The sequence below is a fragment of the Perca flavescens genome, chromosome 15 (assembly GCF_004354835.1).
Source record: "Perca flavescens isolate YP-PL-M2 chromosome 15, PFLA_1.0, whole genome shotgun sequence".
Lineage (NCBI taxonomy): Eukaryota > Metazoa > Chordata > Actinopteri > Perciformes > Percidae > Perca > Perca flavescens.
The window spans coordinates 17,688,607-17,707,507 of NC_041345.1; the positions used below are offsets into that span (position 1 = coordinate 17,688,607).

Below are 18,901 nucleotides of genomic sequence, written 5' to 3' on the forward strand. Positions count from 1 at the left end.
ATACAAAAAAAATCATGGAGCATGATGTGTCTACTGTTCACGCAATCCAAACAAATCAAATCAAGCCAAAACCAACTCCGGAATAATATTGCAATGATATAATCTTTTCAGCAAAACACTCTCGTTTGAACAAAGTGAGAAAATAATAAGCAAGTGGTTGGTTTGCTGTTGTTCCTAGGAAGAGCACACATTGGACAATATGTTTTAAGAACAGGTTGTATCCACCATGAGGAAAACAAGGACAACCCAAGTGAGAGCCTTGGTAGCCAGCCACCGCTGCGATTTATGATCAAGCTCCCTGCTCACAGATCCGTCCCTCTGTTTGTCTTCTCCCCTCCCTGAAACCAGGCAGAGAAACAGGGTGAAGGGGGCTGGCTGTGCAACATCACACTGCAATCCCAATCTCTTCCACTCTGTTTTCCCTTCATTTATTGTGAACATACTGATGTGGTTGTGTATAATATATGAAATGTGTCCTGTTAGGAAATAACACAGGAGAACCAATACTGTTGATGCCCTGTGCTTTTCTAATCATAGTGTGGTGTGTGTCCTCATAAACTCCGCTTGATGAAAACAATTCAACTTTTAATGCAGTGTGACTCTCCGACTTAAAGCCAGAAACAACAAGAATATCACCAACTGACTCACAACAGTATCTTTTAAACTGAAAGTGAAACGGCAATTTGTTATACTACTCATCAGAGGAAAAAATATTACAGTAACACATAAACCACTCAACTCTGGAGTGTGTGTGACAATGTGTGTGTATGCTAATGAATCATATATGAAGTGCGGCGGACTTCAGAGATTGGTCTCATTAGCTCGTCTAATGGGTTTAGTGTGTCTGCCGCATTGGCTTTGGCTCCAGAACTTAGCGAGCTTCCTTGATACGACTAAATTGGTGAGTCCTGCGTGCGGTGTCCGCTCCACTCGTCAGGGGCTAACAGGCCTTAACAAGGCATATGTGCTCCTTGTCTTTCAGAGCACGTATGACCGCTGTCCTCTGGAGTTGGTCCGATGCATCAAACACATCCTCTACACAGAGCAGAGGCTCGTCAGGGAGGCCACCAATGTGAGTAGGATGCATGCTGTAAAATACATACGCAAGCTGACACCTGCATGCACACTTCTGCTCATTTGTCTACAAACAGACATCCCCACTGAAATGTAAACTTGCTTAGAAAAACACCTGCATTATTCATTGCATATCCTGTACAAAGCCTGAGAGCACAAACAGAAGCTCAACTACATATCGGTGACTGATTCAGAGGCTGGGCAATTGTGTAACTACTCTCCGTTTCCTCCATTTATCCCCCCAAGGTCTGCAGATTCCTTTGCATTATTATAAATGCGGACAGTCATACCTACTCAATCATGCTGTAATATGGATTTGTAAAAATAAACCTTTTGTGTTTCTCCACTGCAACACTGCGATATGGAGGGAAGTCAAATATTTCACAGTTAATGAAAAGCACCGAGCGATAAGACCATAAAGCCAGCAGTGCATAAAACATGTGACTCTCAGCAATTGATTTCCAGTCACAACATGCCTTTTCTATTAGTGGAATGCATATTTGGACTGATTGAATTTCACCGTGTTTAGTCTGAACCTTTAGGCACCATAGTGTTCTCGTTCAGACCTTTAACTGACCACGCAGTCTGCCTGAGTATGATAAGCAAATGCATTTCTTCCCTCTGTATTTGCCGTGTTCACATCAGGCTTGTGGTCGCTAGGGATTTTCGAATAGCAAATAGCCCAGCTGCCACATGCAGGGGTCAATGCATCAAGTCCATCTTTGTTTCGTATCGCTGCTCCATTCCCCACAGATATCTCCGTTCGCTCAGCTCTCAGCTCACCAGTGGCCAGCCATTTCCCCTAACAACTATCATAAACAACCCAATGACAGAGAATATACAGGCCATGCAACCATACCAATTACTGTTCCCAAACCGGCCATTTCCTCCGGCTCTCTCTCTCTCTATGCCTGTCTCCCAATCACACTTTGTAACTGACAGTCGAGCTCTCCAGTGGGCGGGATGATGGACAGCATGTCTCAGAAATACCAACAGATCAACCAAGCTTTTGAGGAGCTTCGACTGCTGACCCAGGACACTGAGAATGATCTGCGCAAGCTCCAGCACAACCAGGAGTACTTCATCATCCAGTACCAGGAGAGCCTCCGCATCCAGGGTAAGACCAGAGGACTTCCATGTTTTTATTGCTGCTCTAAAGTAATGCAAATGTTTTTAAATAGACAGAAAATGATTGTCAACTGTTTGATAATCAGTAATTCGACAGAGTCAGTCTAGCCAAATACTTGGTGGTTCAAGTTTTTCAAATTTATGTTTTCATTCTAAATATTATACATTTAAAATTTGGACTGTAAGTTGGACAACACCTTCTTTTTTAAACAGTAAAGAAATAATCACTTGTTGAAGCCCTGAGTGGTTTGGTGTGCGGCTCAATTAAACTGTGGAGTTGCAGTGCTAAATAAAGGTTTTAAAGAATGGTTTCAATTTAGTATATGTCATAGCTTTAAAATAGTCAAGATGGAAAAAAAAAAGAAAAGAGTATTCCATACTCCACATATACTGTATTTCACAGCTGTCTGCAATATGCTGAATGCTGTAGATCAGCAATGAAAAACAAACACCTGGAGCCTCCATAACCAGCAACCTTTGCATTTATATTGCATCATTCAAAAAACAACACCTAGTTGTTTTGAGGTCTGCGTTATGCTAGAGAAGGTTATCTCAAGTAGAATAGAATAGAATATACTTTATTGTCCCTAGGGGAAATTTGTCATGGAATCAACAGTGCGTAGTGCATAGTAGTAGTTGCCATTACAGACAATAAATACACACAGTAAATGATTCTTCTTCTCAGGTGTACATGTATGTGCACATGTTAAATATTTTTATGTCATCTTTGTTTTCCTCCCTTCCTCTCTAACTCCTCCCCACCCCTCCCCCATTTGGATGGCAACAACCCCAACCCTCCACAGCACAGCTGACCAGCCTGGCCACGCTGCCCCCTGCTGACCGACAGCTACGAGAGCCCGCCCTTCTCAGCAAGAGAGCCACTGTGGAGGCATGGCTGACCAGAGAGGCCAACACACTACAGAAATACAGACTGGTAAGACATGAACATGCACACTTAAAGAAAACATACTGTATGTACGTGAAAGAGTGCCACTGTGTGATTGCAAATCAAAGCTCCTCTTTTCTGTTAATGTGCAGGACCTGGCAGAGAAGCATCAGAAAACACTGCAGCTGTTGAGGAAGCAGCAGACCATGATTCTGGATGACGAGCTGATCCAGTGGAAGAGACGGCAACAGCTGGCAGGCAACGGGGGCCCGCCGGAGGGAGGCCTGGACATCCTGCAGTCCTGGTGAGTTTTCCTCCACCTCCCACCAAGATCCCAGCCACTAGACTCCCTCACAAGGCAAAAGGTTACAGGTTTACAAGCTTTCAACTGACTACTGCTGAGTTTATTTCCAAAGTTTATTGGCTTCTAATAAACATACACACAGACTATCTGACATGTCTCTTTTTTCAGAAACTCTTATTTTCAGAATGTCTGTGTTCTCTTTGTATTTTTTGGATGAACAAAGCTATCCAGTCATAGTTTTGTTGTAACTATCCTGTTTAAATTTAAATTGCTAGTGGTGTGCTGGAGTAAAACCTTCTGCAGTACACATTTCTGTAAAATATGTAAACATATTTCCTCTGGCCATGTCTATGCTTAGGCCTAAATTCTTACTTCTACAGTGTGTGTGTGTGTGTGTGTGTGTGTGTGTGTGTGTGTGTTTGTCAGGTGTGAGAAGCTGGCAGAAACCATCTGGCAAAACAGGCAGCAGATTCGGAGGGCAGAACACCTCAGACAGCAGCTGCCAATCCCCGGCCCCATTGAAGAGCTCCTCAACGAACTCAACAGTACTATCACAGATATCATCTCAGCATTGGTCACCAGGTATGTGTGTGTGTGTGTGTGTGTGTGTGTGTGTGTGTGTGTGTGTGTGTGTGTGTGTGTGTGTGTGTGTGTGTGTGTGTGTGTGTGTGTGTGTGTGTGTGTGTGTGTGTGTGTGTGTGTGTGTGTGTGTGTGTGTGTGTGTGTGTGTGTACTTTTATAGGGGAATCTTGACTAAAAAAGCTGATATACGTAAGTGCATGAATATAGGTCAGCATAGTGTCAATACAAGTATATTAGCCCCAGCATGTGTGCAGGTGGGGGTCGGGGGGTGTTATGTACATTGATGCATCACTATTTCCTGCACTCAGTGGGGGCCCCTTATGCAAGCAAGTCCTAATTTACACAACCATAGTTGCTTTTGTAGACAGAGTGAGTGAGAGACATGTTTTACTAAAATTAAATTATGCAGGCATTCAGTGTATCCACCTAATGATTCAATCCGAGTGATGCTGCTGTATACTGTACGGGTTGTGTTCCCCAAACCTTTTACAGTCTAGTACCTCTTCAGACTTCAACCTCAGACTCAAACCTTCAGCTATGTACCCCCCACACCTGCACTCTTATATAATTGTTTTCCCCGCGTAGCCTTTACATCATGTCATGTACCAAAGTTCGGGAACCAATGCTGTAAATAATGTGTGTTTGTGGGCATATTTGTTTGTATTCTCTTCTTTCAGTAAGTAAGTAAGTAAGTAAGTAAGTTTTGTAAAATGTACTGTAAGTCAGAAATAGTAAACTTTGTCAGAAATAGAACAGAAGGGAAACTGGTGTTTACATTGCAGCCAAAGAAGTCAGTCAATGATAATTTCAACCGCAAGTAGTTTTCAACACAACAGCGGGGCACATTAAAGTTGGTTACATTGCTGGTATGGAGCCTGTCGGCTGCCGCTCTTCATCTAACAGCTCACTGTGCTTGCTCCTTCTTGTTCCATTACTCCCCGGAATATTTATAATTGATCCTTTGTCAAAAAAAATCTGAAAATCTCTTGTTTTGTAGATGCATTTCCTGTTTCATAATTAAAGTAGTCGCGTTTTTCGCCAGTTAAATGCTTTTAAGCAGCAGTAGGAAATGTTCAGTTTGCATTAGCAGTAACGTAAAGCAGCTCTGACACAGTGTAAAGAAAGTGAACAGCGAGGCTGTTATTATTGAGATAAAATTGCACTTGTCCACATGAAAGCAATTTTTCATCCAGCATGAGAATGACGGACTCCGCCACTATCAATGAAAACTATTATTAGAGTGTAAATTACTAACTGTAAAGACATTAAGTGGAAATTGCAGAAAAAAAAATTGACTATAAATAGTATCAATTATTCAACTGATTTTATTAAAATCTTAAAGATTGGGCGCCCAGATAGCTCAGTTAGTAGAGCGGGCGCCCATATATGTATTCACTTTAGTTTGCAATTCACAATTGAGACTAGGGCTGGGTCGATAGGGAGAAAATCAGATCTCACGATATTCTTGACCAAATACCTCGATATCGACATTGCAATGATATTCTAGGGTTGACAATTGGTGCTTTCACAAAATATCTTCACACTTAAATTTTAGATAAATGCTAATCAGTAATGTGGACATAATCTCTACATGGGGAAAGGCAAATATAGTATCAATTATTCAAGTGATTTTATTAAAATCTTAAAGATTGGGCGCCCGGATAGCTCAGTTAGTAGAGCGGGCGCCCATATATGGAGGTTTACTCCTCGACGCAGCAGGCTCAGGTTCGACTGCGGCACTTTGCTGCATGTTATTCCCCCTCTCTCTCCCCTTTCATTTCTTCAGCTGTCCTGTCAATAAAAGCCTAAAAATGCCCCAAAAAAACCTTTAGGTTAGATTACATTTAGGGTTTGAATGTATCTAGGTCCAGGTGAGAATTAAGACTCTAGTGTTATGCTTAATGCAAGTCCAGAGGCAAAGGATATAAGTCAAATGCACCTAAAGAGATCTGCAGAGTCAAAGAGAATGTTGTGTGCAAAAGATTAAAGGAAAGCAATTTTAAGTGTTGCAACTTTTGCAGCACATACGTTTTGGCCCCAAAGCCATATCTGCCAGGATCTTTCAGCCCTTTAGCATCTCTGAACAGGACGTTTATCCTCTCCCACTTTTCTAGAAGATTGTCCCTGCAGGGACCCATAACACATTAAAAAGCCATGTCACTGTCACAGCAATTTCCTATTGGCCACAGAAAAGCCCGCACCCACGCAGTAATGCACTGCTATCACGCATAGTACAAACAGGTTATGTTTCCTCAAGAACATCCTCTCTATACTCCCCTGAAACCCCAGGGGGTTTTAGGCTGAGAATAGTGGAATGTTGTCTTCTCATCACCTCTTAGTTAAGCTAAAGACCAGAGGGCTTGAAGGCACATAACAACAGTATGTATTTTCTTCCAAAGTACCCCTGAGCCTGCAGACTTAATCATTAGGCTGTCTGCTGTTGTCTCACTTCTCACTCTCTGTTTGTGTTAATGTGGAAATCAGAAAACAGATATTCACACCTACTATGTCAGAAGAAATTAATTGTTGACCCTGTAGGTTTTATACACCGTGATTACTTTGATTACCTTCAATACCATTCCATTTGTGTGCAAAAGGCTAATGTTCTCAAATCTGCAGGTCAGTCGAGCTGAAAGGAACCATGTGGAGTTTTCATAGTAAACAAACAGATTGCATTCAGCATTTCATATCAAACACATTGTATGTGTACTTAAAGTCTAATGAACATGCTGAAAGCATGTAAACCCCATAAAACATTTGTGCAGTCTTTTGTATGATTTAAACATGCATTGTTTAGATTCTGTATTCACTTTAGTTTGCAATTCACAATTGAGATTAGGGCTGGGTTGATAGGGAGAAAATCAGATCTCACGATATTCTTGACCAAATACCTCGATATCGACATTGCAATGATATTCTAGGGTTGACAATTGGTGCTTTCACAAAATATCTTCACACTTAGATTTTAGATAAATACTAATCAGTAATGTGGACATAATCTCTACATGGGGAAAAGGCAAATAACAGAACAGCTAGAACAGTCTGGTAAGTTCAGAAAAGTACATCACTCTACTGTAATGCAGCCTTTAAAACCAGGAAAAGACAACACTTGTGTCATATCACGATATTAACACATCCAAAATCTAAGACGATATCTAGTCTCATATCACAATATCGACATAATATTGATATATTGCCCAGCCCTAATTGAGACCCAGTTTGGATGGAAATATACGGATATTGTGACTAGCTACAGTAAACTGTGAGAATGCATCCAAACAAGCAGTTATGGCTATTAGCCACGACATTTGCATGCTCATTCTAATGTTGGTAGAATACATGCAAGCAAAACTTTGCTTTTTTTTCTTCTTTTTTTTACATTTATGTTTGGCCATAGGGGAGAAGATTATGTGCAGCACAGCTTATGGACATATTGCACCATAACTAACTAAGCCACAGAATCAACAGGGCTTTGTCCTGTAATTCATTCTATTCACTCCTTTTTTGTCTCCACAGCACCTTCATCATTGAGAAACAGCCTCCACAGGTGCTAAAAACCCAAACCAAGTTTGCCGCTACAGTGCGCCTCCTAGTGGGCGGGAAATTGAACGTGCACATGAACCCTCCGCAGGTCAAAGCCACCATCATTAGTGAACAGCAAGCCAAGGCCCTGCTGAAGAATGAGAACACAAGGAAGTAAGTCCAGTCCCCCATTCATGTCACTGTGGATTTAAAAACTGAAAACGCTAGAAACAATTACAAAAAGGACATTTGAGTTTTTTTCTGGAGGTTCACACTTTAGCAACATGGTTAGTAATTTTTTTAAATCAGATGTTTACAATAACGTTACACACACAAATGCTTTGACGCTGCAGAGATAACTTGCATCCTGCTGTTTCCTCTTTACACATTTTTGGTATCCCTACTTCATTTAGTGGGGACACCACGACGAGCTCTTGTGGCACCAAAAAGATAGGGATTCTTAGTTTTCTATTGGGATTACTGGATCCCAGGATGAACTCTGGCGTAGTGTGTTTCCAGACCTTACCACAGAGACATGGCTGGAACTTGAACAATGCCTCAGAGGAATCTATGGTGTGGATGCAGAATCCGCATTTAGCCTGTTTCACAGCCTCGTTCCACATTCCTCCTGACAAATAGAAACCTTCCAAGACTGTAGGTCAGCCAGGAAGCCAGTGGTTATATGGTGAGCAATTCAACAGCTCAGCCATCATCTGCTGTTTCTCATCTAAACCCTTTAGTATGGGACCCGATCCACAGCCCAGAAATAACTGCTAGATAGAGGTAGTTAAAGCTTCCAATTATGTGAGTGTGAAGATCATTCCTACTCCCTGCATGTGTTTAACTTGGCTCCTGCCGTCCAAATGAGCATCATTTTGTTTTAATTTGTTCTTGGAAGAATATAATTCTCAGCACTCAAGTGCGTCACAGCCGACTTTACAGCTAATTGACTCAATCCTTGATTGTCTTTCTCCTTCAGTGACAGCAGTGGAGAAATTCTCAACAATAACTGTGTGATGGAGTACCACCAGACTACAGGCACACTCAGCGCCCACTTCAGGAACATGGTAAGTGCTTGAAATCATATTTTCCTATAATAGCTGTAAATATATTTACTTTGGGGGAAATAGCTTCACTTGTTATTAATGTATTTCCAGTAAGCTTTGAGATTTCTAGAATAAATTGGTAGTATACTGAAATTTAGAAGCAACCATGTTGAGCTGCACTGCAACATCCACTGTGATTGTCTGGAGACTGTGCAGTGTGGGTATGCAGTACATTGCACAAACTCATGGCAACTCAGCAATGGCTTTGCAGGATCCTTCTGTAGCTCTAGTAGAGCCTCTCTCTACATCACACAAAAATCATCAGAGACCTCCATGCATTATTTACATGTCAGTCCTGTAGTCTGACTCAAAGTGAATTATGCAGACATGTACTGTATGTATCTATAATGCGTGTGCGTTGCCAGCCAAATTGTACCGTGTATCCAGTATCGTTTATTCTTACACATGTCATCTATCATGTAGTCTTTGAAGAGGATCAAGCGATCGGACAGGCGAGGAGCAGAATCTGTCACAGAAGAGAAGTTCACCATTCTTTTCGAGTCCCAGTTTAGTGTCGGAGGCAATGAACTTGTCTTTCAAGTGAAGGTAAGAGGGTGCCGATAGACAAGGAAGAAAATAATATATTAGCACGGTGGATGCACAAAGGCACTATCCATTCTTACTCCTGCAGGAGTGGCAATCTGTCTATTCTACTCCTACACATTGATGTAAAGTAGAACCATTCCTTCTCTGTCTTCCTCTCAGTGGTTTTATGTTGTTTATTTAAAACATTCTTATTTACCATTAAAACCATAAAGCTACTATGAAGGCCTTGTTGTTTTGCAGTATGTGCTGCATATATTTGTTAAAGCATTCTCATGCTGACTCCCTTCTTTCTCTCAACAGACATTATCACTTCCTGTAGTAGTGATAGTTCACGGTAGCCAAGACAATAACGCTACAGCAACTGTGTTGTGGGACAACGCTTTTGCAGAGCCGGTGAGTGAATGTTTGTGTGTGAGTGTGTTTAAAAGTTTATTTAGAGATGATTCAACTTTCAAATTAGCCTATTTTTTATTTGTTTCAGAAACACTTAAACGTATTTGTTTTATGTTTTAAATGTACCTTTCACATTTAGCAATTAAGTTAATTTATCAAACAAAAATGCCAATATCTTTTTTTTTAGATCTAGATTTGTGGCTTTTTCTAATGAATCAGTTTTGACAATTTAAATAATTTGAAAGGAGATACTGCAGGTGAAGGGACCCTGCGATGGGCATATGTTCTTGTTTTCTGACATTTAAAAACTAAGTAGATTAAACAATAATAAAAAATACTCAATAATTGTTGCCCTTCACATGAATATGAATGCGTATGAATTACCTTTTTTCATTTAGGATCAAGTTGATCGAGTTACCGAGTAGATTAATTTATTTTTGAAAAAAGTTTATTTCTGAATTTCTGTTAATACAGCTTTGACAATTCACTGCATGCATATGTTTGGGCTGGTAAATATCCCCCCACCCACAATAACATTCAGAGGGTATACAACTTAAATTGTGCAAGAAAAATAAATAAATAAACATAAACATGCACATAATGTCAAATAATCATAGTTAAAAAGAAACAAGTAGATTCATTTCTGTATACTGTATGTTTGGTCTATCTACTTGATAATTTTTTTTTTTTTTTCTATCTGGATCAGTTCATGAAGAATGTGCTTAATCCTTGCAGAAACGATGCAAATAGAAATAGCTGCATGTGCTTTTATTTAGTGCTCACGTTTGCACATTTTATCTACACCGATGTTTTTGCATTCTGCTGCCGCCTTGCTTGTGTCGATAAAGCTCATGTGAATCCTCTGCGTCTACAGGGACGGGTGCCTTTCCTCGTGCCAGATAAAGTGCTTTGGCCTCAGCTGTGCGATGCCATAAACATGAAGTACAAGGCTGAGGTGCAGAGTAACCGAGGCCTGTCAGAGGAGAACCTGGTCTTCCTGGCTCAAAAGGCCTTCAGCAGCTCCAGCAACAACCCTGACGACTACCGCAACATGACTATGACTTGGTCACAGTTTAACCGGGTCAGCGCCAGTCTCTGCCTCTCTAGCAGCTTGTATAAAGAGCATACTAATTATCTGTTATCAGTTTTAATGTATTGACTTCTAACATACTCACAGAGGGTTTTCTCCTCTTTGCATTTTTAAAATGCCCCCAAGCCAGTTTCAGTAAGCGTTTTCATCCGCATGCTTGTTCTCCATGGAATCATTTACTGTTGGTTATTCATACATAGAAATATTTCGTGGTCCATTTGCAGCGCTCTTATAGCCCTTTTCTGTAGTTGCCTTGGGTGAGAGCGCCTTATTGGTGGCCAGCTCTTCATTTTAATGGGCCTGTTTGTCCACACAGTGAATAGCTGGAGGCCTCATTTTCTGGCTCAAAGCAGCTGGCGATGGCAGAAAACGCACTCGCATTAACCACACACCATCAGTCTCATTAGATTACAGGAACATCAAGTTTCCGCCGCTTCACAGACTGGTGTATAAGCTACACACATACACACAGTTTCTCTAGCTCTTCTTTTTCCTCACACACAATATACAGTATACACATACAGCTGCACACATGAGGACATGTTGTTTTCTATATTTATGGACTGGTTGTACATGGGTGAATGTGAAAACCTTTTAAAAGAAGTACTATTACTGGCCGGGTAGGTAGAGCAGGTGCCCATATACTGAGAGGTTTATGCCTCGACGCAGCGGTCCAGGGTTCGAGTCTGACCTGTGACTATTTCCTGCATGTCGTCCCCCTCTCTCTCACCTAGTTGTCCTATCAGTTAAATGTGGAAAAGCCCAAAAATAATCATTAAAAAAAATATTTTTTTCCCAAACCTTTTGCTTGCAGGAAAGCTTGCCAGGGAGGAACTTTACATTTTGGCAGTGGTTTGATGGAGTAATGGAACTCACAAAAAAGCATCTCAAACCACACTGGAATGACGGGTAAAGGAACTGCAGAGTTTTTAGTTATGTTCAAACTTTGGCTGTAAAATGTGGCAGAACAGAAAAATAAAAGCACTACCTCTATTTATTTTTTAATTTGGACTGCACATTCTGTGCAAGTAAATTTTTTCCTGTCACTATTTTGTCAGTCTCTACTACTCATCCAATGGTTTACAGTACTTTCATGATTTTCCATGGCAACCTGGGGAGCTGGACTTGCTCTCCCCAATAAACTAGGATGAACAGTTTTAATGTCTTTTGTTTTTCTCTATATCTCTCTTTTATAGAGCCATATTGGGTTTTGTGAACAAGCAGCAGGCTCAGGACATGCTCATGTCCAAACCCAACGGTACTTTCCTTCTGCGTTTTAGTGACTCTGAGATCGGAGGAATTACAATTGCCTGGGTGGCAGAAAATCCCAACAAAGCAGGTAAAACATGTAAATGTGTTACTGTCACGATAGAGGTAGTACTGTTAACATGTTTTGATATTAGGTCTAGGAGATTTAATCACTGCTGCTGCTAAGCCTTGTTGATGTACCAGCTACTGAACAACTGCAACATGCTCTGAATGACTTGATTGCCAATATTAAAGCTTTAGTGCATAACTTTTTGATATTAATGAACGTCTGTTACATTCAAGCCATCGCCAAATGAGTTGCTACAAAGCAAATTAAGACTATCAGCTCCACACAAATCTCTCTGTATTTCTCAGTATGGCTATGTTCAGAAGATTGTGTCGTCCAGTGACTTTCCCGCACAGAAACTGGAGTGAAGATAATTACCTCTTCTGAAGAGTCCATAATGTTTTTTTAATCCTCCTTGGCTACTAGCAACAGCGTGGAGGAGGGGGGCGGGGCGCGGTCATGGAAGGCTTGCATCATGTGGACGCGCCTACAATTTTGTTGTCATTACTTAGAATTCCTCATGGGGGCGGCTGAAACTATGCACTATAGCTTTAAGGAAGGATGCACCTTCACTTTTCATGGTCAATCTACTCGTTCACCTGCAACATCGCTTAACCAACTGGGAGGTCCTTGTGTCAATTATCGTGCACTGATCTCACCGTTTCAGTTCATTGAGGTTGATTAATAGACTGAAACTAAACAAACCCTCAGGCAGGCTCATTTTCGGTTAAGACCTGCCTTCTTGAAGCTTAGCATCCAATCAAAAATGACAAATGATAACCTGTGTGACCGTGACAGTTAACAACCCCAAGTTTGAGATGGCATCATTTTCCAATTTTCAAAAATCATCATGAACCAGGTTCAGGAAAAGCCAGATACATTTTAAGGCTCTTTGTCACAATTCAAAAATCAGTTATTGCAAGTTTAAAGTGGCCAATTGGAGCTTTGAGTTAGATGGCACTTTGATAATATAGTTGAAACTTCTACCAGTGATGTAGTTTTTAGAAACAACAGTATTTTAGATGTCTGTAAAAATACTGAAATTAAAATGTTCTGAAGAAAGGCTGATTATATTGCTGTTATTGCTGATACTGTGGTGTGGGTGCTGTGTTTCTCCAGGTGAGAGAATGGTTTGGAACCTCATGCCCTACACAACCAAAGACTTCTCCATTCGCTCTCTGGCTGATCGCATCAGTGATCTCAATCACCTCCTGTTCCTCTACCCCGACAGACCCAAGGATGAAGTTTTCTCCAAATATTATACCCCACCACTCTGTAAGCAACGTTCTGTTTGCACAGGCTGCTGTTACTTTCAAAATGATATATCACAGCTTCAAAGCCTTCATAGTGAACGGATGTATTGATTGCGGTACAGCAACTGTACTGAGATCTCTCCCTGTGCTTGTTTGTTTTAAAGCCAAAGCAGTGGATGGCTACGTGAAACCGCAAATCAAACAAGTGGTGCCCGAGTAAGTATCCCACTTCCTGTTTGCCTTTCCTCCTGTTCTTCCATTCCTGCCCCGTCTCTCCTTTCCTTCTTCCCTGCCGTCCAACCACCAGTTTTTCCTCTGTGGCAACATTTAGAGTTAATCACTAAATATTGGACCCTGAATTCAGATCAGCTATTAGTTAGCTGTTACAGTTGGAGGAGGCCAATTAGGGATGGCCAGGGTTCCTGAGCGAGCTTGTCTTCCACTCATCATTAGAGTTAGGCTTGTTAGTTAGCAAGCCCCGCTGCCTGTCTCCACGGTTGGTTCTCCCGCGGTACAGAGAATGGCCATAATGATGCAGCGAGGCCTGGAAAACACGCTGAGGGTAGTTGCTTAGGCAACTGCTGAATATAGACTTATAGGCTTTTATCTGTGTGTGTGTGTGTGTGTGTGCGTGTGCGTGTAGGTTTACTACAGCCAATCCAGACCCAGCAAGCGGAAATCCTACCTATATGGATCACGGCGCCTCCCCAGCACCCGTCAATCACCCTCACAACTATGGCATATACCCACCTATGTGAGTCAACAAGTCCTTTGAACATTATGAGCGTCTCTGTGTGAGTGAGAATTTTCTGAAAGTAAAGAGTGTCTTGTTGCTCCTGCTGGTTTTTTTGGTGATGTGCTGCCAGCTTGTCTGAGTGTGGTTTGGCTCCACTCTGTGTCCTGTGGCAGGAGTGACTCTATGTTGGACGCGGACGGAGAGTTCGACCTGGACGACACCATGGACGTGGCGAGGCATGTAGAGGAGCTCCTTCGGCGGCCCGTAGAGAGCCAGTGGGGTGGCCAACAGTCCTGACCCTTGACCTTTTAACCCGTGACAACACCAAACAAACCCTGCCTCCCAACTTGCCCCACTTGCATTGACATTTCTCATGGTTTAATTCCAGTCATTTCTCATTTCTTTTTTCAGATAGCTATAATGTGAAATGTTAATAATGGTTGTGAATTTCTTTTTCTGTTTAGCATGAGAGCATGCATGTCAGTGACTTCTCTTAGTTTTATTTGTGTCCATACGTGTTTGTAAAACAGACTAGGTATAAAGCAAAACCTACAATGTTACAATATTGTGAAAAAGAAAAGGTAATGTTCATTCACATTGTGCATGCATTTCCAATTGATTTTGAGCAGATTTAAAAAAGAAAGCTACTGTATGAAGTCATTTTAACAGTTAAATGTTTTATTTTGTTATTTTCTGCTTTGTAAATGGGTTATACGTATTTTGATAGTGACATTGAACTTGCCCTTTGACAAAAAAAAAGAAACTTTAATGAAGAGTTTTGCTTTTGCTCTTAACAACATAATTGGAGTTATTGCTCTGCAGAGTTACAGTCAATCTTTTTGAATCCACATACACTAACCTAAGGCAGAGCGACTCTCTTTGCTTGCTGCAACTGACAGCACACACATCAGCACACAGTACACGCACGCAAGTGTACAATGTATTTGTTCTGATTTGTTCACCAGCTGAAACCCAGCAGGGAGAGTTTCATGCACCTCCCTTGCTCTCACAAGGCTATTTGTCTTCTGTTTGTATCTTGAAATGCAAATCTAAGCATTTACCCAGCGCTGCCTGCTTGTCCTCTCAGGTCCCTCTGTTCCCCTCATCAATGCTACCTCGCCTTATTCTACTGACAGTCATTTCTGCACCACATTCACACCAGTAGGTACGTCCATTAGGTTTTCTTCTTGTGATTTGTGTTTATACGTGTGAAGGAGATCTCCTTGTTGTCCGACTGTTTTATGCTTGAAGCCACTCACCTGATGAAGTCTAGAGGCAGGAAGTGCCACTCGTCTGATCGGGTAATCCATGAATATTTGGCTCCCTTCGGACTTTTCTGCCCATTCGTCCACTTGTCCCCATACCTGTATCACGACACTGTGGCAAAACGGCGTGCGCAAATCTCTGTGTGACAACATGATCGCACCAGCAGCTAAAGTTGCAAGGCATCCAGTAAATAGATAGATGCAGGCTTTGAATGCTTGCACAGACTCACCAGCCGCTGGGTCACATATAGAACTCAAGGATGTAGTGTCATGTCAGTTTCTTTGTATGGATTTTGTTTCAAGATTAGGTTTCAGTGTGTGTCCCAATTTTGCTACACATAAAAGATAACCAATAGAAGAGGTTGAGACTATTAACCCACTCCCTCCTCTGACACACATACACACACAATGCTGATTAGAAAATATTTCAACAGCCTTTCACCTCAGGAATGAATTGCTTTGCTTAGCTGATGTATAAGCCAAGTAGAAAATGATCAATGTATACAGACTATATGAATTTATTTTCTCTATCATAACTCTATTTTATTATTGTTTCTCTGGCACTCCCCCTATTGAATGTAACCCCCTTTGCATGACCCTGTTGAGGATAGAAGTACCAATGCTTCCTCAGTCTGAGCAAGTTTCAAGTCTCGTATCACCAGAAGTATCAGTTGAAAAAGGACACCGAGCAACTGGAAATCAGGGAAGAATTAATGATGTACTTTTGTGTTTGTCTGACAGACATTACAGTATTAAAGATATTCCCTTGTCTATCTTTCATTTCTTCCTCAAACTTTTTTTTGTATGTTGCTTTTATTTCCTGTTTTTTATAATCTCAAGCTACATGGGCAGTCTTGTGATATATCTTTCATTACCATTTTTTTCTCATCATTTTTAAAGCTTTGTTCCACTGTAGCGTGTGTATTATTTGATGATGTAGATGGCGCTGTGTGCTCTTCGATGTATATGTACCATGTTTGTGGTTTGGGTTTATCACAAGAGAAACAGCTGTTGAGTTAAAAAATAGGAAAATACAGTTTTATAAATAATTTTAACTCAACCTGTAGAAGTACAGAAGATTCTAATGTCACTACAAAATAAATGCTATTTTTTTAATGTGTGCAGTCAACACCATTTAATCCCCAAGCAGTAGAGTGGCACTCCAGAAGCTCACCTGGATTCAACAGGAATGTGTAGGGACAAAGTATTGTGTTCAACTGCATGATATACAGTACACTATATGAGGAAACCCTTTTTTGGTGCAACTGTCAAAAGAGTTACTGTGCAGTGCGGCATTATTAATACAATGCAACATGTGAAATGAGTTTCTCTTTCAAGGGATTTTATGTTTAAATGTATAACAAACTATTTCACTTACCAATACACTCTACAGTATGAGCCTTTTTGTCAGAGAAAACTAGGCTTTGGGTCAAAAGAATGTATTTTACAGGTGTTTCACATGAGAAAGTCCCTCATTTTTCAGAGAAACCCTTCATCCTATCCCTTGAAGAGACCACAATTATAGTTAAAATGAAATAATATAATATGTTTACCTTAAAGGAATATCCCACCGTTTGTTGAAATAGGGTTATTCACCGCACATTTTAACTATAATTGTGGTCTGGTATATATATAGGTGGGCAAATGCATTTTTGTCTCAGTGCATGCATTGTCTTAGTCCATCGCCGCTAGCTTAGCTTAGCGTAATGAATGGAATCCTTTGTTGCCGTTAGTATGTCATGAGTGAAAGTGACAACAACAAAACCTAATTACTTCTTGTAGCCTGCGTATTCACAAAGTGTAAAAATAGCAATGCAGATGTAAGACTAGACGATTTCCTAGGCAGATACTGACTTGGGACTTTATTGGGTGGAAGTAGGCTACAGCCGAAGCACTGCTACTCGGGCAAAGAGATATCTGCAGCCCGCGGAGCTCCACGACCGGCGCAAAGTCACAGTTTCTGGGTTACTGCGGCCCGCCGAGACCCGCGGAGCTCAGTCAGGGCAGTGTCATTTGGTTATCCAGTAACCCAGAAACAGTGACTTTGCACCGGCCGCAGAGCCCCACAGGCTGCCTGCCGCGGAGCCCCGCGGATCTCAGTCAGGGCAGCAGCATTTGGATGTCCAGCAACCCAGAAACAGTGACTTTGTGCCAGTCATGGAGCTCTGCGGGCTGCCGATATCTCTGTGCCCAAGTAGCAGTGCTTCGGCTGTAGTCTACTTCCACCCAATATAGTCGCAAGTCAATATCTACCTAGGAAATTGTCTAGTCTTAATCTGCATTGCTATTTTTACTCGTTGTGAATACACAAGCCACAAGAAGTAATTAGGTTTTGTTTTTGTTGTTGTTGGGTCACTTTTACTCACGACATGCTAATGGCAACAAAGGATTCCATTCATTGCATTAAGTAAGCTAAACTAGCGGCGGCACCGCCGGACTAAGACAATGCATGAACTGAGACAAAAATGCGTTTGCCCACCTATAAATATAGAGGAGACGGTGAATAACCCTATTTCAACAAACGTTAAACATACCACCAGACGTTTCCTCACTGCAGACTGTTTTCTAAAGCCATTGTTTAGATTTTCCCCAAGTGCTGTCAGTCACTTGTTTTCTACCATTTTTGTACAATATGAATATCTACTTCATAAAAGTTCATGATGAGAAATAGGTAAACAATGTTTGATCGTTCAAAAATTAACTTCATTCAAAGTTGTTCATTTAGGGCAGTGATATTTACGGCCCAAGGCCAGATTTGATGAAGAAGGGTGGCAGTTGTCCCACTGACCATTTTCTCATTCACAATGAAAATACATTGATCCACACTTATACTTTGAATGTAAATAAGGGTTTAAAAAAGCATGAAAATAGAGCTTGTTTTAAAGTATGGGAGAATCCAGAGGTCCTGGCTAAGCCCTGAATGTCCTCAAATCCTAGAAATGCCCTTTAAATACACCTGACCTGTGTGGGGCTGCTGCAAAAGGCTTTTTGTTGGTTATTATTTGTTTATTCATGTTATCTGATAGATATTATTCATGTTTGTTTATTAACTGGCTGCTGGCCTCCTGTCCTTTTGCAAAATTGGCCCCTGGGCAAAGCAAGTTTCCTGTATCCAAGTAATTCTGATTTAGGGTATTGCAGTTGTAAAAAGGTGTTAAAGGTCCCATGGCATGAAAATTTCAGTTTTATGAGGTTTTTTAACATTAATATGAGTTCCCCCAGCCTGCCTATGGTCCCCCAGTGGCTAGAAATGGCGATAGATGTAAACCGTGCCCTGGGTATCCAACTCTGCCTTTGAGAAAATGAAAGTTCAGATGGGCCGATCTGGATTCTTGCTCCTTATGAGGTCAAATGTGGCCACTCAAAACTCCAGACATAAGAAACGGTAAGTACTGGAAGCCAGCTGTAGAGATAATAATACTGTTAGATCTTGTGCAAACCACATTATTTAAATACACTTCACTCACGAACCACAATAGCAGCACACTGTCTTGATCGCAAATGTTCTTAATAAGCTCACTTCTATGGAGGACTAAAAGTGCCACAATTAAATAAATAAATACACCATTAAATAATTACTTAAATGTGTCATTAATTAATTAAAATTAGAATTAAATACATAAATGTGTTACTAAATGTGTCATTAATTAATTCAAATACCGATTAATTTTATGTAAAATACGTATATAATTATTTGTCAC

At 41.0% G+C, this 18,901-nt stretch overlaps 1 protein-coding gene across 4 annotated transcripts in view; it reads left to right on the forward strand.

Annotated features, from left to right (window-relative positions):
* The window catches only part of stat5a (signal transducer and activator of transcription 5a), a 55,076-nt gene extending 38,760 nt beyond the window's left edge, over positions 1-16,316 (forward strand). For 3 of the 4 annotated variants that reach the window (XM_028599374.1, XM_028599373.1, XM_028599375.1), the window contains 16 exons: positions 983-1,072; positions 2,017-2,191; positions 3,006-3,136; positions 3,241-3,392; positions 3,819-3,974; positions 7,491-7,670; positions 8,476-8,563; positions 9,026-9,148; positions 9,449-9,541; positions 10,416-10,622; positions 11,446-11,540; positions 11,828-11,970; positions 13,066-13,221; positions 13,364-13,415; positions 13,843-13,953; positions 14,109-16,316. In XM_028599374.1, coding sequence (XP_028455175.1) covers positions 983-1,072; positions 2,017-2,191; positions 3,006-3,136; positions 3,241-3,392; positions 3,819-3,974; positions 7,491-7,670; positions 8,476-8,563; positions 9,026-9,148; positions 9,449-9,541; positions 10,416-10,622; positions 11,446-11,540; positions 11,828-11,970; positions 13,066-13,221; positions 13,364-13,415; positions 13,843-13,953; positions 14,109-14,232 — 2,076 coding nt within the window. In that variant the 3' untranslated portion in view covers positions 14,233-16,316. Of the gene's footprint in view, positions 1-982; positions 1,073-2,016; positions 2,192-3,005; positions 3,137-3,240; positions 3,393-3,818; positions 3,975-7,490; positions 7,671-8,475; positions 8,564-9,025; positions 9,149-9,448; positions 9,542-10,415; positions 10,623-11,445; positions 11,541-11,827; positions 11,971-13,065; positions 13,222-13,363; positions 13,416-13,842; positions 13,954-14,065 lie in introns of all 4 variants that reach the window. The other variant, XM_028599376.1, reaches the window with a different exon arrangement.
* The last annotated feature ends 2,585 nt before the right edge of the window (positions 16,317-18,901 follow it).